The 21853-nt window shown below is 51.3% G+C and overlaps 1 protein-coding gene across 1 annotated transcript in view; it reads left to right on the top strand.

The window, feature by feature from the left end:
• Nucleotides 1-21853, top strand: part of Asb2 (ankyrin repeat and SOCS box containing 2) — a 37305-nt gene that overhangs the window by 818 nt on the left and 14634 nt on the right. Inside the window, exons 2-4 of the mRNA XM_075947455.1 lie at nt 10746-11021; nt 19059-19160; nt 21387-21553. Of these exons, the coding sequence (XP_075803570.1) occupies nt 10816-11021; nt 19059-19160; nt 21387-21553 (475 nt within the window). The 5' untranslated portion in view covers nt 10746-10815. The remainder of the gene's footprint in view (nt 1-10745; nt 11022-19058; nt 19161-21386; nt 21554-21853) is intronic.

Below are 21853 nucleotides of genomic sequence, written 5' to 3' on the forward strand. Positions count from 1 at the left end.
TGTCCCTGCAAGGGGACGCAGGGTCTGCTGCATGAAGAGGGCTGTGAAGCTGGTGACAGCCCAGGTGCCGTGCATTCTGCATGCCCTTTCTGGAGGTTAGGAGAGGGTGTGGAATGAGAAGTTTTTCCTAGATGAGACAAAACAAACTATGGGATGCAGGGATGCAAAAATATCATGCATACATGCATGCACATGCACACACGCCATATGTGAGGAGGCAGTGGTCTTGGGAAGGACAGACAGAATGTCATCACTGTGAGCAAGGGGTCTCTGGGAACGGCTGGAACAAAGGGAGATGGGACTTGGGAAGGATGGAGCTGCTGAGGGAGAGACTCCCTGGGCTGGGAGGGAGAAGTGAAGCCCCTGTAGAGGCTGGAGGGAGGAGCGCTCATTCCCAGGACCGAGGAGAGAGGGAACATACTTGAAAAGCGTATGAGCAGAGTGGAGGCAGGTGGGGTTTTATCTCAGGCTACATCTTGTGAAGCCAGGGTTATGTGGGCTGACATGAACAGGCTGCTTACATCAAGGGACAGGAGAGCTGTGATAAAGCCCTGCTTGGGGCAGGAAAACTGTCCTGCAAGGAGTCCTCTGAGGCACGGTTTGAGGGATTTCAGAAGGGCTTAGGCAGGCTGCCAGACCAGCCCCCAGCCACAGCCTGACCTTAGCCATACTGGTTGTTATCCCATTCTCGTTCAAAACATGGGCACAGACCCACCAGAAGGAACCGTCTTGTATTTCTGGTCCCTTCAGGCACACATAGGCCACACCTAGTATGTACTGGTTACCAACGTTGGGAGCCTCAAGGAATTGGGAGTGTTGTCTTCTTCCCTTGGATGGGGCCTGGAAGGAGTTAATAATGGAGAACAATGCAGTCCATGTTGGCTGGTATTCCTCAAAGACTTAAAATGAGTGAATTATTTCCCTGACCCCTCAAGGCCGCAGTGAGTATGAAATGTTCATTAACTCTCCTTTACAAAATTTGGAAACTGAGGCTCTGAGGGGACTGTCCGAGGTCATGTCTGAGGCTGGGCGGCCATGAGGTGCCGGAACTAGGAATCAAACCTAGGCTTCAGGACTCAGGCACACATGCCCATAGCCGCAGCTCCCACAGCTCTCAGCCTGGCACCTCTGTGGACCCATGGCATTTTCATGGTATCATCAGGTACCAGGTGTTGCTCACAGACTAGATCTTAGCGTCTTCCTGAAGGAGACACAGAACCGTCTCCATTCTGTCCCCTGGCCTCCCTCTTCTGAGTCGCAGAGGTGCTGGCGTCCTGAAGTGGAAGGAGTAGCCAACCTTGCTACCCGTCACCTTCATTTCAGGCTGCTGGCAGATGGCAGGGCTTGGTATTTCTAGAGACAGGGCAGAAACTGGGTCAGCCCTGCGGACTGAGCCGTACTAAAGTGTCTGGATGCAGAGGGAGGGTAGAGCCTGGGTCACTCGCCAATCCCTGCAGGGCCTGGGGGCAGGGGAGGGGCCCTCCACCCTGTGTAAAACAAAGGTGACCTCTTGGCCCTGCAGAGGCAACAGCTTAGGGGCTGGGGGAATAAGAGGGAATGCAGGCTCCCTGGAGTCCTGTTAGTTGTTTCTCTCAGGCAACGCCTCAGGTGGCCTTGAGCTAATTCCTTAGAACACAGTATTTGCTACAAAACTTAGAAAAGTATTTTTTCTTTCTGCTCCCCCACCCACACCCTTCCCTGTCACCCTCTTTCTTGCTGTTTTATATGAGGTGGTTTTAATCAGTGGACCCCAGACCTGGAATAAATAATCAAAATGTCTTTTTAGGATTCCAGATGGCTTGAAAGAGATTCACAAGGCATTGGACAAGCAAAGGGAAGGCAGGTTGCTCCACTCCAGATAGAGCCTCAGTTTCCTCTTTCTGCACAATAAGCCTCTAATCAGGTAGTGGAGTGAGGGCAGAGTCAACTTTAGACAAGATCAGCTCCCATTGGGTGACCTCTCTGGGCCTCAGTTTCCCCTCTACACATAGGAAGAAGAGAGCTGTATGGTGATGTTGACTGCATCCTCAAACCTGAGCTGATCATAGCACCCTCTCCCTGACACAAACACTGAGCAAGCCTCAGAATCCCCAAAGCCTTGATACCCCAAATTCACAAACTTGGCTGTGACTAAAAATCCGAGACTAGCAGCTGAGTCAGCTGTGCTTAGAAGCTGTGAGCCCTGTTCCCTGTGCTTTTCCTGGAGCGACACCAACAAATGTCTGCTCGGTCCAGATAGGCCTCCAACAGCAGACCAAAGCACAACTCCACCCAAAGCCGGCTTGGCCAACCAGTGAGTCATGTACAGAGCGTGGGTGCAAGGGGATTGACTTGACATCTCAGGTGAGGGTCAATATGAGGAATGGTCAACAGGCTGGATCTGGAGGGTCTCTTACAAGTGATCCCTGCTCTTCTGTTAAAGATGACCAAACAGCTGTTATGTTATGGCAATAGAGGTCTATAAAAAGGCCCTGACACCAGAGGCCCTTAGCCCTGTCCCTAGCTGTGGTGGTTTGAATGATAAATGCCCCACATAGGTTTATGAATTTGGAGACCCCATGCAGTGGGCCAGGCTATGGGGAAGTGCAGCTGGACTGGAGGAAGTACACCTCGGGGGTGGGCTTTGAGAGTTCCTAGCCCTACTTCCAGTTTGCAGTTCCAGTTTACCTCAGCAACAGAGAAACTGCTACTGTGCTTGCCAAAGGCCCACCCTGAGCCTTGACCTGGGTCTAACCTTAGCTAGGACAGCGACAAAGATCCAGAAGGGTGAGGTGAAGAGTGGCTGTAGGTGTCCTCACCATTGCCCTCAGCATTCAAGGCCAAGGAGGGGGCTGATGAAGAAACAGGCAGCTAGATGTGCCCTTGGCCACTCACGTTCTGGGCCTCAGTCTCCCTCTCTGTACAGTAGGAAGGGGACACTCCCCAGGGCTGCTCTGGTTTGTGTCTCTGTTGCTGTGCCGTTGGGAGGGTTTGTTTGGCTTAGGCTTCCACACCGAAGTCCAGCATCTAAGAAAGTTAGGGCAGAAGCCCAGGGCAGGAACCCAACAGCAGGAACTGAGGAACACTGTTGACTGGCTTGTTCTGCCCTGACTTCCTCAGCCTGCTTTATTATACAGTCCAAATCCCTTTGTCCAGGGGTGGCACTACCCAAAGTGGGCTAGGTTTTCCTTCATCAATTAGATGCCTACAGTCTGATCTGAAGGAGGCAATTCCTCAACTGAGAGTCATAAACTTACCAGCACAGGTACTGAGGTTAAAGGATTCTGCTCAGGACCGTGGTTGAGCACAATTCATGGTCCACAGTCACAAGTGTGGTTTTTACTGTTTAGGTTTCAGAGCATGAGGACCAGGCAAGGAGAGCAGGTCTCCAGTCTCCCATGAGCCTCTGCTGGAAAATGAAAATGTTTGAGAGTGGGAGAAACGTTGCAGAGAATAAGGCTGCATATAGGGAGTGGGATAGGACAAGAAACAACCTCTAACTCCCCACCTCCTCCTCAGTCTCAGGCTAGCCCCACCACACTGTTTTCACAATCACCTGAGGCTAAGGGTCTTGGAACATCGGGGTCCCTAAAACTCTCACAATAAATTAACAGATACTATGTATGTATCAATGTCATATACAGAGTTATTCTTAGGTATCTTCCGGGATGGGCTCCTGGAATCTGTAGATAGCAAAATTCGAGATGCTTAAGACCTGTAGGGAAGATGTATAATATCCACACAGAGCGTGTGCACATTTTCTTGTCCTCATAGGAGCCATCACTGGATTACCCAGAGCTCCCTGCGTAGGGAGTTGTTACTCTGTATTGTTTAGGGAATAATGATAGGAATAATATCTATCCATGTTCAAGGAACAATGTCTACAGGTGCTCAGCATTACTTAAACATTTTTTTTCTGGATATTTTAAACTTCACTTAGTTGAATTCATAGATGCAGAATGCACAGATTCAGAAAGATGACTTACATATATACATCATATATGTATATAATATAATATATATTACATGAAGGATTATATGATTCAACTACAAACATATTTGTGACTTAGAGTTTATTATATACACACATACAGTATACACTTATAGGCAAGCTTTTAAAAATGCAAAGTCTTTATTCTTACCCCCAGTCTCTCCTAAAGCCTTGAAAGGCGTCAGAAGGGGTGCTGGGGAGATGACTTAGTGAGAAAAACACGTGCTACACAACCATGAGGATTGGAGTTGGGACGGCAGCTGCCTGTAATCTCAGCACATAGGAGGAAGAGACGGGATCCCTGGGGCAAGGCAACTAGCTCTGAGACCCTGTTTCAACAAGTTAAATAGGGACAACCAATGTCACCCTCAGGCTTGCGTACAAACACACACATTCACCTCACCTTACCCACACATGTGAACACATACACAAGCATACACACACACACACACACACACACACACACACACACACACACACACACACACCACGGCTGCCCTTAGCTATGTGAATCAGAAGTCCGTGTCTGATGTAAAGTCAGATGCAGCCTTCTAGTCCTGTTGTTATCACTGCCTCTCCAGGTGTTTCTCAGTTTCCCCATTGTCAGTCAGAAAAACAACACCCCTGCTACGGACTCCCAATGTGGTTCAATCAGCAACAGACACAAGGGGCCACACGGTGGCAAGGGAGCCTTCTCTTTAGCTGGCAGGACAGCTCTGAGGTGACACCTGGCTCCGAGCCATGGCCTTGCTCAGGAACACAGTGCAGCAGCCTGCCCTCCCACACTCAGGCTCCGGTGGATATGTGACCCCAAAATGAAAGCCACACACGGTGCTTGCCACGTGCCTTGCACCCTTATGTAACTCGAGAACCCCCTCAGAGTCCCCGTTGTCCTGTGCAGATGGTCACCTTGTACAGAACGCAGCTGGGGCTGGGAGGAGAAGGGGGGCCAGGCAGGTGGTCCCCCAAGGTCTAGAGCAACTAGAAGGTAGAAGGGCTGGGGGATTGGGAGGAGTGGACACCAGCCCTATATCAGGTTGGACGAGGGTGGACATGGAGTCCCCCTGCCCCAGCTCTGAAGAGATCTCACCATGACACACGCTCAGCTTAGGAGCTGACAGCCTCCCTTTTCACAAGAGAAGAAGGCAGGCTTGGGGCTCCCTTTCCTTGGCCCTCCCTCACTTTAAATGGAGGAGAGCCAGGAAGAAGGGAAAACCGTCAAATGGCCCTTCTGAAAACTGCCAGCCAGGGCAGGTCCTGAACAGACAGGAACAGGTGGAGACTGCCTCCAGGGAGATGAAAATCATATTCAGATTTTCCAGGCCCTAGATGTCTGTCAGATGATGTTCTCCACATTTGCAATAATATCATGCATCCTGCAAACACAAGTACAGGCCAAGGCAGGGTGAGGCCTGCTGGTGGGCAGGCTGCAATCCCTGACATGGCCAGCAGGTGGCAGGGCAAGGCTAGAGCATGTGGCGAGGGATCCCCAATCAAGCAATCAGCCGGCAGTCCAGGGAATTTAACCTTATTCTGGTTCTACTGTTTATTCTCCTGCACTTATTAAATACCCACTGTATGCCTGACCTTTGGTTAGGTTCTGGAGTTTGGGCGGGAATGTGAAACAGTTTTATGGATGCTATAGGCTGGAACGTCCATTGCAAGCAGTCCAGACAGTCAGCTGTCTAGAGGGCTGCTGAGAAGAAGCCTCTTCAGCTCTTCCATGAACACAGCACGCCTCCCCTCATACCTGACCCCAGATCCCTGGCCAGTGGGGCTGGGTGCAAGAAGATGGCTGCCTTCCAGTCATGCCCACTCGGTTGTTTCTTCAGAGGATGCCCAGAGCATGATCTCCTCCCACTGCGACCCCCAACACCACACATGGTCACACACAGGAGGCTCAATGACAAGCTGGAGAGAAGGCCCATCGTTCAGTGTTGTCTTAGTCCTCATCACAGTCCACACTTGGCCCAATTCACAGACTGGAAACTGAGGCCCAGCCAAAAAGGCACTGCAGGCTGCTAATTCGACCATTCAGAGAGCCGCCCCCACCACCTCACAGAGGTCACCTGGGAGGGAACCCTGAAACTCAACATGCAGGGCACCTCAGAGGGCAGGAGGGACCTGAGTGAGGCCTCGCTCTCCTGGGTCAAGCCTGCATGCGGGCTGACCAACTCTGGACTACCGCTGCATGTCCTGGGCTTGGCCAGTGAGGACCCATGGGTCTACTCTCCCTGGGAAATGACTCTTCCTATCCTAGGTGGCCTCCCAGTGGGTCTTGGCACTCTGGCCTTCCTCCAGGACCCAGGCCTGGGTCAGGAGATGGCCCGCCTGCTCAGAACACACATGTGGGCTTGTTATCTGATTGTCAGTCTGGATTTCAGGAGGAGCATTTGGTCTGAGGATGGAGGACCAAGGTTTCAATCTCAGTTTCCCCAAGGCATACCCTTTCCACTCTGAACCTTAACTGCTTCATCTGTGAAATGACGTGAATGACACGGGGTATGAAGTTCTAGTTAACTGTGTGTGTGTGTGTGTGTGTGTGTGTGTGTGAGAGAGAGAGAGAGAGAGAGAGAGAGAGAGAGAGAGAGAGAGAGAGAGAAAGAGAGAGAGAGAGTGTTTGTGAGCATGTGTGTGTGTGTGAGAGAGAGAGTGCGTGTGTGTGTTTGTGAGCATGTGTTTGTGTGTGTGAGAGAGTGTGTGTGTGTGTTTGTGGGCGTGTGTGTGTGTGTGTGTGTGTGAGAGAGAGAGAGAGAGAGAGAGAGAGAGAGAGAGAGAGAGAGAGAGAAGAGAGAGCATGTGTGTGTGTATGCATCGCTGGAGCTGGGACCGAGGGCACCCCAGGGCTCTACCTTACAGCCACTCTCCTTGGAGTTCTGGAATGAACAGTAGGAGCAAGAAGTCAAGTCAGAAGTTTGGAGATGGAAAGGCTACTGCAAGGCAATGCTTTGTGCACAGCATCCAGCCCAGGACAGACTTCCGGAAGGTTTGGGGTCTGTTATTTAAGGGAATGGGAGACCAGGTGGCCAGTGAATGAACACTGCTCAGCCCTGGGAGGCACACCCTGGCCTGCTCTGCCAGAGCCCCTAAATCAGCTCCTGCCAACTTCTCATTGACCATAGACCATGAATCCTTTCGGAATCAGGATAAAATTCTGGGAGGACACTTGCTGCGGAGCCTTAAATATTGACGAGAAGTTTGAAGAGCAGAGTGAAGGGGAGCCATGTCACACATAGGAGGAGATGCTGGGGTAGGAGGGAGCCTTGGGGATGTCGGGGAAGGAACCACTCAGGTATGGAAGGTTAGGATGTAGAGAGGAAGAGGGTGAGTTGGGGCAGGAGCTTCCTTCCCAGGAGAGTGGAGCTGGGGGCGGTGAGCACCGTGTGTCAGAGTAGGCAGTGTGTGAATCTGGAGGCCAGGCCAGGGACACCTGCATGGGAGTGACTTAAAAGGCTGGAGAGGGAGGCATAGGGCAATGGTACCAGAAAGACCTCTGCATGGGACAGGGACAGTGTCCCCACTGTCCTTGCTACATTTATGCCTTAAGTCTGAAGCCTCAACCAGTTGTGCTTAGAAGAGTCCAGAATTGTTGGGGAAAATCTCTTGTTTCCTGGGGATCCACAGAGCAAGTCAGGACTGCTACAGGGATTAAACCAAAGAACTGCTTCAAGGGGCCTCATTGTGTGCGTACATGCTAGGTGTGTGAATGCATGTGTCCCTTTCGTGTACTGGCCCATCTCCTGTCTGTGTTTTCTAGCCAGTGGCTGGTAGACTGCTCATTTGGTTCATTTCCCAGCTTCCCAGACCCAAATAATCCCACAGAAACTATATTGATTACAACACTGTTTGACCAATAGCTTAAGTGTCTTTGTAGTTAGCTCTTATGTCTTAAATGAACACATTTCTATTCATCTGCGTATCACCACAAGACTGTGGCTTGCTGGAAAGTTGCCAGAAGTGGCTCTTTCTCCTTCAGTAGCTAACATGGCGTCTCCCTGACTCCGCCTTCTTTCTCTCCATATCTGTTCAGATTTCCTGCCTGGCTTTACTCTACTAAGCCATTAGCTGAAACAATTTATTAACCAGTGGTAATAAAACATATTCACAGCATACAGAGGGGAATCCCACATCAGTGGTTCCCACCTGCCTGGGCTCATCTTCAAATTGACAGGCTGATACCCAGACCACACTCCAGGACTCTGAGAGCTGGGGATTGAGGTAGGGCTCAGACATGGTACTTTCTAATTGGTATTTTCTGTGTTTTTGAGTTGTAGGTCCCAGCAATGTAGCATGCTCATATAGAAATATGTGTGCACAAGTCCCGTGTGAATGGTTCCAGGAACCCTTACAGGTACTCACTGTGCCATGAAAATACTTTGCAGTGGATACTCAAGGAATCCGCCTGCACTGTGGTCCCTGCAATACTCCAGCAGACTGCTGCTTCTCAAAAGAACTAAGCCTCTGGGTTCCATCACTGTAGGTAGTTTAGCCTGTTATAGAACTTGATATAAGTGTGATCATGTATATACATGTGAACTATGTATATATGACTCAGTGTTGTTTTGAGTCATTCTTGTGCAAGGCTGTGTTTTCTTGGGTACAAGCTCTCCACAGCCTGCCTGGTTCCTATGTTAGTTAGGTCATTTATTTTTGTGGGCATTGCGGATCTGTTTCAGCTGGGTTTAGATGAGTGATGTTGCCTTGAATATTCTAGACCTTACTTTTCTATATATGTGTCCCTAGTTCTTTGGGATGTAGCTGGAAGAGGATCTCTAGGCCATTTGTGTGGTCAGCTTCAGCAAACACCATTGACTTTCCAAAATGGCTTTGCTATTTTCCACTCCTCCTGGTGCTGGAGAGACAATGACCCTACACTATCCCTGATGACCCTAATTCTCTGTGGTGGCCTTCATGCACTCCTTGGCATTGACATTTTCTACCACTTTCATTTGAACTGTGCGGGGCAGGGGCAGATGTGTTGCTTAGATTTGATTTGAACCCTTCAACATTAATGAAGTGAATGCCTCTTGGTGTTTGGGCTGTAGGATGGCTTCTCTAAGAAGGGTTGGACTGGTCTCCTGGGTACCAGTTAATTGGAGCCACAAGAACACATAGCAAAGCAATCCTTAGAAAAGATGAGAAAGGACTGAGCTGTAGGCTGGGGTTGGGGCTGTGGCAGGGAGGTTCCTACTCACTTGAGGATAGTGCAGCTTAGGAGTGGGTGTCTGCCGCCCACTGGCGGAGGAGGGTTTTCATCAACTGGGCAGGGACCCTGATGGGTGGAGTTTGCCTACCCTCAGGAGCCTGGTGTATTCTCTTAGGGGACCAGGTTGTAAAGAAGCAGGTCTCATGGGAAATTCTCTCCACTGGACATGTCAGAAGAGCTCTCTCATGTGCCTGGTGTGCCTGCTTCCACTTGGGAGAGCAATTCTCAAGGGCTTGGACCCAATATCCAAGGGGAAGGAGAAGGACATCTGTCTCTGGGGGAGGGGACACATATTTGCTGGACTAGAATGCTGGCACTTGGCGGGGCATGTGTTTTTTTTTTAAAGACCTCATGTGACTTGAATGCTCAGCCAGGGCTGAGAACCATTGACCTGTGGCCACACTGTTGCAAGCCAGTAAATATCACAGGTTGGGCTGGTTTGATTTCATTCGCTGAAAGAACATGGCTCTGCCTGCTCTGTTCTCTTCCAGGCATTTGTATCTTTTAGAAGAGGCCCTGCAACGAACTGTTGTGATGGCCGGTCTTAACCAGATCATGCCATCCCAAGCGTGAGCCCATGTCTGACTCATCCCCAGCATTCTCAGCCCTCCCACAGCGAAGAGCAGGCTCGATGTGCCAGTGTGGGGCGCAGCTGGGACTGGATGGGAGGAATGCACATGACACTGTGTGGGCTCACAAGGCAGGAGTCAGGATGCTGAGGTCTTTGTGTCCCCAGAAGAGTGCCTGACCCAGAGTAGCTGCACAAGGACTAATCTCTTAGTTGATGTATGCCATCATACCTGTACAGATAGGGTTGGAAATGCAGTGGGTACCAACATAGATAGGTGTAAAAGGGAATGGGTAGGAGGAGGGGACTATGTGGCTGAGGGCATGAATAGATGGAAGATGGGTGGAAGGTTGGATGGATGGGTGGATGGATTGTTGGAAGGTCAGATGGGCTGGCAAATAATAATAAGTGAAAGAGTTGAGGCAGGAGGGGCTGAGGGCACGTCCTGGTCAATGGGTAGGAGGATGGATGGATGGGTAGGATAGTTGGCTGTTTGGACACGTGGGCAGGGAAGAGGACACATGGGAGCGTGGATGGGAAGCTGGGTGTGCACAGCTGGAGGTGGGTAGACAGATGTGTGAGAGGATGAACAACTGGATGATGCCTTGGAGGCTAGATGGATTGGTGTCCAGATGAGCGAACAGATGGCTGTGGAGATGGCTTGATGTTCAGACAGATTCCATGTCCAAATAAATGAAGTTTTTTAAAAGTGTGAGCTGGAGGGATGTTCAGCGGCTAAGCACACTTGCTACTCATGGAGAGGATCCAGTCTGGTTGCTAACACCCGAACCACATGGTGCACAGCTACCTGCAACTCTAGCTGCGGGAGCCCCGACGCCTTCTGGTCTCCATATGCACCCACACTCAGGTGTACATACTCACAAGCAGACACATACGTGCATGTTAAAAGATAGGCTATTGCATAGCCTTCCCTGTGGGCAAACATGGCTGTCTCGTGAGGCGCTCATTGACTGACTGGGGTGATTTTGGTTTCCTCACAGGATTTGTCACGTGCTGTGTGCCTGCTACTGCTGAGTCTCTCTTCTAGAAGGTGGAGGAGAAGTGGCCAGGATGGCGACCGAGATCAGCACTCGGGGTAGCCAGCGTGCCATTGGACAGGAGGAATACAGTTTGTACAGCAGCCTGAGTGAGGAGGAGCTGCTCCAGATGGCCATCGAGCAGAGCCTGGCAGACAAGACTCGAGGCCCAACCCCTGCTGAGACCACTGTGTCCCCTCAGACAGGCCCCCAGCCAGGCCATTTCCACCCATGGACCAGGTAAGCAAGGCCAGGCTGCTGAAGGGAAGATGGACCTCAGGGCCTTCCTCAAGTGTCAGATGCCCCAGGATGTTCATACTGAAACAAAATATCCTGATATCTGACCTGCATTTGTCATCTAAAATCACTCTTTGGTGTCACAGTGGGATGGGATCCAGGATGCTTGTGGCCCAAGGTTCTCACTTAAAATATTGTATTTGCATATAACTTATGCATACCCCAACTATATATTTTAAGTCATCACTAGGTCACTTTTAATAACGAATACAAATGCTGTGTAACTGTCATGTTATATCATCTGGGGAATAATGGCAAGCAAACAGTTTGTAAGTACGGTTCAGAATAGACCGGTTTTTCAAATAATTTTTATCTGAAGTTGGTCGACTCCATGAGTGTGGGACCAGTGCTGTCTTGTGGTTGATTCTATGTGCTTCCATTTTTAAAAAATCTTCTAAAGGACCATTTAAATGGTCTCTGTGTTGGGGAACTGAAACTTCAGGCTGACTAACTGACCCAGGGTCACAAGGCTAGGAACTTGGAATTGGCTAGCTCCAAAGCCCAGACATGGTCTTCCCTACTGATTTAGGCCTGAATACAGGGAACTATTGTTCAGAGTGGGGCTAGGGCTTCCTGCTGCAGCTGGCCAGCGTCTACTGAAAACACACCTGCCCAGCAGAAGGCACCTCATCTTCTCAGCCTCTGGACTGTCCAACATTATGACCTGAGGCTGTGTGAAAAGCCGCAGACCGAGTCCACAGTGCCACATAGATAGTCGGAGACGCAAGTGAAAATTTACATCATTTTATAAAAATTTATTTTTGTGACACTGTCAAATTGCTTAAGCTCAAGCTGATCTGGGTCTTACTTGTGTAGCCCAGGCTAGCCTCAAACTCTTAGCCTTGGTCTCCCCATTGCTGAGAATCGAGGCATACACAACCATGACCCACTATATAATATTAATTAAAAATTTCATTTATTTTACATGCTGACCACAGTTTTCCCTCCCTCCTCCCTTCCAGTTCCCTCCCCCTTCCTCCCACCTACCCCCCCCATCCACTTCTCCATCTCCCTTCAGAAAGGGCAATTCTCCCATGGGCGTCAACAAAACTTTGCACACCAAGCTGAGGCAGGACCAAGCTCCTCCCCTGCATCAAGGCTGGGCAAGGCAACCCAGCATGGGGAACAGGTTCCCAAAAGCCAGTTCAAACGCCAGGGACAGGTCCCCATCCCACTAAGCATCTTCATTTCTCGTCATCACCAATATAGACATTTTACCTTAGGGCTGGTGAGATGGCTCGGTGGGCACAGTCTTCCAAGACTGGTGACCTGAGCTAGATCCTGGTACCTACCTGGTGAAAAGAAAGAAGCAACAAGTTGTTCTCTGACCTCCATACGGGTACTTCAACACACACATGCCCACATATACGTACACACACAAAATACGTAAGGCTTAACTATCTCTTGTCAAGTTCTTAACATCATGTGTATTTCACGTTCACATCAGCCACATTCCAAGCGCTCACGTGTGGCCAGTGGCTGCCAGTACTGATCCAGGGGACACTGTCTTTGCAGGAGCAGCCAGGAAGTTACTTGGCATTTACTCTTCAAGTGCTTTTAGGAAGGAAATGTAGAAACAGTGGAGGTGCTTTTGCTGCCCCCACCCCCAGCCAAGGCGGCGTGTGTTAGAGGTCAGGCGCATGGGGACAGTCACTGCTGTAGCAGGTGGTGGCTATCTGATTGCGAGCCATGGACCTCAGATCTGTGTCTCCAGCAACCAGTGGCCCCATGAGGCCTTGACCGTGGGAAAGCCCCCAACCCATTCTCAGCAGTTCTGCTCCCTCTTCAAACAACTTTAATGTACAGCTCTCGCTAGTGTGAGCCACGGCAGACATGATGCATACATGGGAGATGAGGCCAGCCCTGTCCCTGGGTGACAGCTATCAGTGTTCACATCAATGCACATTGCTCCTTGCTAATGTTATTTCACCTGTAGCTAACTGGCTGTGCCAAGGCCAGGGCACCCTATTCTGAGAGTCCCTTCCATGAGAATGTCAGGCAGTCTTCTTGGGCCGCAGGGAGGAGGATAAGACCTCAGGCTCCTAAGCTGACCCTGACCACATCCCATCGGGGCCTCAGAAACCCTGTGCAGGACCTGGCTCACGCACTTCCTGTTTTGGCTGGTTTAGCTGAAGTCACACACAGGTTCCTCTTTCTCAGGAGAGGACCAGACAGAGACGTAGATGGGACTGCTATAGGCGCCACGGATCTCTGGGGGCCTGCAGCATCCTCCCTAACTCAGGAGGCCCTCCTGGAGAGGGGGGGGGGATATACTTAGAACTCACAACCTTGAGCCACGGAACTGGTCCCTTCTGTGAGATAAGGAGGTAGAAACACACTGAGACATTTACATCTGTCCAGCCTCGTGGGGCCCAACCAAAGTGAAACTGCTTGTCCAAGGTCAGGCAGCCTTCATCTGGATCTGTCCCATGACAGCACCTTGACCATCCACAAGGTGCAGGCTCTCACCAGCAACACCTTACCCCCCCATGCTTGTGTACAGGCACACACACACTTAAAGCTGTGCCGTGTCTATGTCTTTTCACAATCAACAAAGCAGGTGCAGAGTGGAGCCGGGCAGTCCATAGGCACTGCTGATTCTGCAGAGCCATGCTCCTTCCTCTCTCTTGCCTCCCACCTCGAAGGCGGGCTTCAGCCTCGTGACATCACTCCCACAGCCACAGAGGTCTAGGGTTCCTGCAGACTCATGAACAGGGCTAGAAGTTAGAGGGAGTACAGGACCTACGAGCCCTGCTTATTTCTCTTTGGATGTTCCAATATCATCCAATAGATCCAGGACACCACACAGGCTCCAGGGATTCCTTTTCATTCTTTGGATCTCGGGTTAGCTATCTTGTTCTCAGTGAGTCCTGCCCTAACCACTTCCAGACGAAGCAGGTTGAAGGCACTTACTGTCTGTCCTGGGGGTTCCTTCGTGGATGGCCCTGGATGTTACCTGGAAACCTTGTATGCCTGCTTCTGTCAGCAGCCTGTGAAATTCTAGGGGTTCTCAAATCCCTCATCTGCTCTCGGAAGCCCTAGTCATGACCATGTACCAAATGGTCACTTATAAACCAGGGGATGGGTGAATAGAAGGACAGAATAGAGGAACTGGAAAGAGGCGGATCTGGAGGGTCAAGGGTTTTCTGTGTCATTTACTGGATATGCCATACTTCAGGTCAGATAGCACCAGCTCAGTGTGTCCTGCCCTGACCACTTGTTACCATCCCTTCTCAAAATGGCAATCACTAAAGCCTGCTCATCTTTCAGGATACTTTTTTATCTTTTCTTTTTCTTTTGGTGTGGGGATGGAACCCAGGCCCTTGCTAGGCAAACGCTCTGTTGCACACTCCAGCCCCCATGTAGTCTTCTTGTAAAAGGCAAACACGATATGGCAGGTTCAAGCTATCGTCCCCACGCCCTGTGGATTGCATTCACTTCCGGCTATTGCCTAGGTGAGTCGTTGGGGCCCCAACTTATGGCCGCCTCAACTTCACAGGCCAGCTTTCATGTCATGCTGGGAAAGTCTCCTGAGAGTGTTCCTGTGATGACTTCTTGGGGACGAGGAGACATTGATCACTGTGTCTCAGTGCCTTTGTTATGGTAGGTATCTAATGAATAATTTTAGGCAAATACACACTTCAAAACCAAGAGCATACCTTGGCAATGTAATTTGTCATTGTCTTCAAAATGGAGTCTGGGGTCCTAGAAAAGATGGCTATAGGGGGACAGCTAATCAAACATAAGGCCTCTTTTTAGAACTATCTCCCCACTGCCAGGTGAATGGACAAAGTTGAACAGTCATGAGTGTTATTTGCTAAGCATGGCCCCCAAGAGTTCCCAAGAGGCATACCCAGCTCCCCGTCCAATGGGGAAATGGGCCCATATATCCCTGATGTAGAGAACCTGAGGTTACTACGATGGACCAGCAGTGGGCAACTGGAGCTGGTCTTCAAAGCCTTCAAATGCCTGCGCTTTATTGAAGGTTGCTCTTCTCAGATGAGACCAGGGAAGGAAACACAAACCTGGACTTGCTTGGATGGGGTGCATAGATGATGAGCTTGCTTGGGATGGGGTGCAATAGATGGACTTGCTTGAGATGGGGTGCAATAGACGGACTTGCTTGGGATGGGGTGCATAGCTGCAGACGATTCCAATCAAGCTACGGCAACTGCTGTACACAGCCTGTGTACATCCTGGCATCTGGTCATGCCCTCCCTAAGCTTGCAGCCTGAAGAAGGCAAAGCCTGAAGGTGCATGGCAACCCAGAAGGGTAGACACAGCAGCGATGCTTGCTGTGTTTCAGCGGGGTGGGGGTGGGGGTTGCGGTTCAGCTAGTCCCTACCTGGACCTCTTCTAGTTCATAACCTATAGCCACATCCCACGGAAGCATGTTCCTCTCAACCAAGATGACTCAACCCAGTGGTTGGTTCTGCTGGGAATTCCCCTCACGCAGCCAGCAGAGGGGAAGTGGGTGTTTCTACTTTGCTTTGAAAGCACAAAAGTCACTTGGCTTCCCATCTAGCCCGAGACTCGGAGCTTGAGCACTGTGAGCAGTCACACTGCTGACTCTAATTTCAGGGCTCCTAGAACAAGTTCTCCTGCCTTGCTCTCAACACCTCCCTGCAGCTCTGTGGGTGTGTGGCCTGGTCACGCACATGTGGCCTCTGAGCATTTAAGGATCCATAATAATACATGACTCAGTGATCCACCAGCCCAGTCCCTGACACCGGGTTTGGGACAGAGTGAGGGTTGGCACATCGCTGAATCCATCGTGTCTGTTTCTTCATCGGGCAGGATGGGAATGGCACACCTGTGCTGCCATGGGAGGTATCAGGAGGGTACTCTGTGAGATTTGTCCTGCATGGTGGAGACCTGTGACCCTGCCGTGGCACTGTACCACATCAGCTTTGGTTCCTCTTCTCGGCTACCCTTCTTCCTGTTATCACGTCACATGGACGGGTCCTCATTTTAGGTGAATGTGGCAGTGTTTACTACTGTGCATCATCTTGCTAACACATTTGGACAATATCTAGAGGCCACATGGACCGGGAATTCCAGGGTCTCATGGAGAGCTCAGACTTGCTGACTCCAGAGGTAGCCTGGTCAAAGCTGCTTTCCTAGGGCTGGGAAGAGAGAGGGGAACATGGGGGCTGTACAAACAGGTCAAGTGAGATAGGTTGTGCACACCCTTATCAGGGCTGGGGGTTCTTGGATCTATATCAAACTGAGCTTCTTAAACCACAAAGGCAGCGATGAACCCCAAGATCTGTCCTGACCCCACTTTGCAAGAAAAGAAACAGGCACAAAGTTCAGGAAGACTCTGTGCACATTCAAAGGCACAAAACCAGTGTGGAGGTCATGGAGCTGAAGGCAGGGTGAGGAGGCAGGAAGAAGCCAGGCTCTGCAGGATTGAGGGGTCTTAGGGGCTGTCCAACCCTTGGCTCTGCTCACCTGCTGTGTGGGATCCTGGGCAGTTCCCACTATCTGCTTGCTCATCTGTAAAAGGCAGCAATATTAACACCCACCTTAATAAGTACAGAATGAAAATTGCTAAATGAATGCATCAGGTGTCTTACACAACTTAGAGATTGTGCAGAAGGGTGTGATGAGTTGGGATTGGAGAAAGAAAGCAGAAGCAAGGAAGGCGAAGGTGGCCAGGCCTCCAGCCTGATTTGAACCAAGCCTCCTCTCCACTCCTCTCTCCTGGCCATCTCCTCTGCACCACAGCTTGGCTTTGCTGAGGGATCCACAGAGTCAGAGGCCATGCCCTGGCTTATAAGGTCAGGATCCTTCAATTCCACAGACAGTCTCCAGCCTGTGTCCAGGCAGTAAGGTAGGGAGTGCTTGGTACCAAGGCTGACCTGCTAGAAGATGAAAAGGGGCTAAGCCTGTTGTCCCTGAAGCCCCAGAAAAGACCAGATTGGAATGGCTGCCACATCTCCACAAGCCCTTCTGGTCGAGGGGACTGAGGCTCAGTATAGTGAAAAAAAAAAAAAAGAAGCATTGAATCGAGTTCCCTCTGTGTCTGTGACCTTGCGGACTAAAGCTTGAGAGAAACGGATTAAAGGAGAAAGGATTTATTCAGGTCCACAGTTTCAGAGGCTTCACCCATGGCTAACAGCCCCCTGTTACAGGCCTGAGGTGCAGCAGGATATCATGGTGGTGGAAACACATGAATTAGAAGGTTGCTTGCCTTACAGGAAGCAATGAAAGAGAGAAAAGAGCTGTGCTGGCTGCTTTGTGTATCAACTCGACACAAGGTAGAGTCATCAGAGAGGAAGGAGCCTCAGTTGAGGAAATGTCTCCTTGAGATCCATCTGTAAGGCATTTTCCAATTAGTGATTAATGGGGGAGGGCCCAGCCCATTGTGGGTGGTGCCTCCCCTGGGCCGGTGGTCATGGTTCTATAGAAAGCAGGTTGAGCATGCTGTGAGGAGCAAGCCGGTAAGCAGCTCTCCTCCATGGCTTCTGCATCAGCTCCTGCCTCCTCCGGGTTCCTGCCCTGTTAAAGCTCCTGTCCTGACTTCCTCCAATGATGGACTATGATCTAGAAGTGTAAGCCAAATCAACCCTTTCCTCCCCAACTTGTTTTTCAGTCATAGAGGTTTCGCCACAGCAATAGAAACCCTCACTAAGACAAGGGCCAAGGACCATTCCTGCCAACTGCATCTCGGGTCCTATATTTCCACCGCTTCCCCATGAAGCCACCAGCCCTCATTTCATTTCTGTTGCTATGACAAAAATATTCTGACAAAGGCAACTTAGGAGAAAGAGGATTCACTCCAGCTTACACCCCCAGGTTCTAGCCCACCACCACGGGGAAGCCTGAGATGTCTGGTCACTTCACAGCCATGGTTAAGAGCAGAGAGAAATGGACGCCTATGTGTGCTTGCTTGTGCTCACCTTGACTTCACTGCTCTCCTACAGTTCAAGGGCTCTTGCCTAGAGAATGGTGCTACCCACAGTGGACTGGGTCTTCACACATCAATCTGACTTCAATAAGACAAGGCCCACAGACATGCCCAGAGGTCAGCCTGATTTAGGCAGTCTCATTGAGATTCTCTTCCTACGTGAGTCCAGGCTGTGCCAAGCTGACAATTAAAGCTACCTGTCACACCATCCAATTCTGAACCAGTCAATGGATCAAAATCCAAGGGTGAGAACAGAAGCCTCTTGATCCAATCCCTTCCCCCAGCCACAGCACTACTGTACTGGGGGCAAGCCTATAACACACGAGTTTTTGAAGGAGACTGCTCTACAATGGACCAGCTAAGCATCTCACACAGGCTCTTGAGACAAGAATGCTCTCCTCCCACTGTACACGGGAGAATTGAGGCACAGAGAAAATGAGCCTGTCTCCAGGTCACACAGCAAGTAGCACACGGATTTGAAACCCTGTCTGACCTTCTGTCCACACCCTTTTGTGTTACCTTCTAGACTGCTGTGTCCCAAGATGACTATGGGGCACACTGTACTCTTATAAGAAGCCAGCAAGGTGAGGGAGAGGGCTACGTGCCTTGGCTTCTCAGACTGGCTCTCCTGTTCCCTTGCTCGCCCAGGAATCTCTTGTCCAGCCCCACCGAGACCCCCATGGCCTTCCAGCCTGACTCCTGCCACCGACCACTTCTCACATCCTCCCCAGTGAAGAATGTCACCTTGCTTCATATCTGCTCCCTTGTGGTTGGCTGAGGAGGGGGGCGGTGGGGGCGGGGTGAGGTTAACCTCATTGTTGTCTTATATGGTCATTTAAATCTCTAAGGGCTTCCTCCAAGGGCCAAAAATAATCCAGAGACACAGCAGCTGTGTCCAGCACACAGAGAGGACCCGGCCATCTGCTTTGGTTCAGAGCCCTGTGTCTGTCTGTCACTCAGACTCCTTCTCCCGGCTCACTCTCCATCCTCCTTCCTGCCTCCAGCATGACCCGCTTCTCCTATGCAGAGTACTTTTCTCTCTTTCACGCCAGCTCTGTACCCTCCAGGTCGTCGCCTCCTGAGAGCACACCGTCCCATGCACCCCTGGGCTTGTTCCAAGGGGTCATGCAGAAGTATAGCAGCAGCCTGTTCAAGACCTCCCAGATGGCGTAAGTGACCCCTGCACCTAGCCCCATCAAGCTCACACCTCCAATGGGGGCAGCAGGGAGAGGGGTAGATTTGTAGCCCTAGATCCCCTTCTCGCTGTGTCCCCTAGATTCCAGTGCTCTTGCTGAGCTGGATATAGGACTGATGCCCACTAGGAGTGGCATTCAGGCTATGCTCGGGACTGACCCCTAAGCTATCTCCAGAGATTGTGACCTGCTGCTGGAGGAGCTCCATGGAGCTCTGAATCTGGGGCCCTAGCAAGGTCAAAGGACCAGGGGAAGAACTAGGTGCTGGCTTCCAGTTCTCTTTATCCCTGTCTTGTATCTCCCCAGGCCACCTCCAGGGGCTCATCTGTGCACATCTAAATCCCCACCCACAGTACTTCATTTAGTGCCAGATGCCAAAGGCCAGGACTAATCAGAGCCAAAGGAGAGGGTTCTGCCCGGGGCACTGAGCTTATGCTATAGTTAGGAGGTAGTGCTTTCCCCTTGTTCTGAACTCCAGGGTGGCAGTTAAAAGCAAAAAAGTTTCCCTTGGTGGGACCCCATTTCTGAGCGGCAGAGAAGAGGAGTCGGCTGGCCAGTTCTCATTCCTGGCCTCTCTAAACCCTACAGGCACCACATTGTCCTTGGGGCTTTGGGGTTGACACAAAAGAAAGCCCCAGTTCTAATCTCAGTACAACTGCCTGCATGTCCCCCCAAAGTGGGCCTGCCCACCCCCGCATGTCCCCCCCCAAATGGGCCTGCCCACCCCTGCATGTCCCTCCAAAATGGGCCTGCCCGCCCCTGCATATCCCCCCAGGAGGGCCTGCCCTGCATGTCTCCCCAAGAAGGGCCTGCCCAGCCCTGCATGTACCCCCAGGAGGGCCTGCCCGCACCTGCGTTTCCCCCCAGGAGGGCCTGTCCACCCCTGTGTGTCCCCCCAAGGAGGGCTGCCTGCCCCTGCATGTCCCCTCAGGAGGGCTACCCCTAGTCTCCCTTTTCTGAAAGGTAGGGTTGGAAAGGACTACGTGGTCTTCCAAGGCCCTGTTCAGCTAGTCCTAGGTAACTTAACATGCCTGACAACCTCCCCCCTTTGGGGTGGGGACTTTGTCTGAGCTCATGGGGAAGCTGTCAGTGTGTGATACTGAGGGCCCCAGGGTCTGTGAACCCCAGCTCGAGAGACGCACTCCAGCTGGTGGGTCAGATAGCGAGCATTACATAGTGGTAACCTCCCTGACGAAGGCCACAGGAACAGCCAGCCCACTCCCTTCCACTTCAGCAGTGGCCACATACCCCATGGGGCCCTCCCTGGGACTGATGGGCTTGATCGGGTTGCTCTTGAGTGGAACCCAAGCAGGTAGCTGTGATGGTGTTGATGGACCTTGAGGATCTTGCTGGCTAGTTAGTCCTTTGTCCTTGAGTCTCTGTCTCTTTACCCATCTGCTATTAATAACCCGGAGGCTGAGTGGCAGGAGGAAGTGTTGCCTGTTGGAGGAAGCAGCCGGGAGGGTTTGGGTGCTGGTCCTGGAGACTCCCCTCGAAGCCAGCATTGCCCCTGATCCCAGGATCCTAAATAGTCATGGTCCCTACTGACTCTGTAAGGGAAGGGGTTCCAGCAAACAGACAGACGAACTAGCAAATGAATATACGGACACATTGCCTTCAGTGAGCCAAACAAAGATGCCCCTCTCTCTAGCCTTGAAATCTTTTGACATTTAGAAGGTTTAAACTGTGAAGGCTTCTAATTTATTAATCCTTCAAGTACTGTCATTTCGCAGCAGCTGGCAGTAGGAATAATGGATTCGATGGGGAGACGGGAAGGCTGCGGTGACGGTGAAGGGAGGCACCTTGGCAGGTCCATGCCTCTGGGAGCTCTTGCAGTCATTCAGCCTTGTAGTAGCTGTGCTTGGTACAAAGCAGAGGTCCATCTTTGGGAAAGGCCCCCGGTTACTGCAGACACCGCTGCAGCTGTCAGCCACTGTCTGTGCCCGAGTCCCCTTGGTAGGAATATCTGGGTGTAACATTAGCTTCAGCCACAGAAAGCCACAGGGCTGCAGAGGACCCACCCCAGTTGTCTTACATCCGCTGAGCTGGAGGGCTCAGCATTGGTCCCAGAACAGACGGAATACCCAAGAATGAGGGACTCCAGGGCAGGCGGTGGCTCCTACCCTCCAGCAGGTCCTGTTTGCCCTCAGGAAACAGGCCGCTGACCCAGCCTCTGCCTAAGTCTGCCACTTGCTCCCACAGGGCTATGGATCCCGTGCTGAAGGCCATCAAGGAAGGGGATGAAGAAGCCTTGAAGGTCATGATCAAGGAAGGGAAGAATCTGGCAGAGCCCAACAAGGAGGGCTGGCTGCCGCTGCATGAGGCGGCCTACTACGGCCAGCTGGGCTGCCTGAAGATCCTGCAGAAAGGTGAGGGCCATCTCTGAAGGGCCAGCAGGGATAGGGGCTCTCCCTCGGAGGGGGGTGGACAGGCCCCTCCCACTGCCTCTGCTGCGTCTCTCCATGACTTTCAGACAAGAAAACCTAATTCTTAGAATATAAAGAGGGAAGAACTGATTTCTGGGACAGTCTCTGTCAGCTTGTTCCAGAATGTTCCAGTGGAAAGAACAACTATGCCTATGTACTGCCAAGGCTGTCCCCACCAACTGTGGGACCCTGTGTGAGTCTTGCCTCATCTCCAAATCCCATATTCCTGTTCGGAAAGATTAG

This window comes from Microtus pennsylvanicus, chromosome 14, assembly GCF_037038515.1.
Source record: "Microtus pennsylvanicus isolate mMicPen1 chromosome 14, mMicPen1.hap1, whole genome shotgun sequence".
In the NCBI taxonomy this organism is placed as follows: Eukaryota; Metazoa; Chordata; class Mammalia; order Rodentia; family Cricetidae; genus Microtus; species Microtus pennsylvanicus.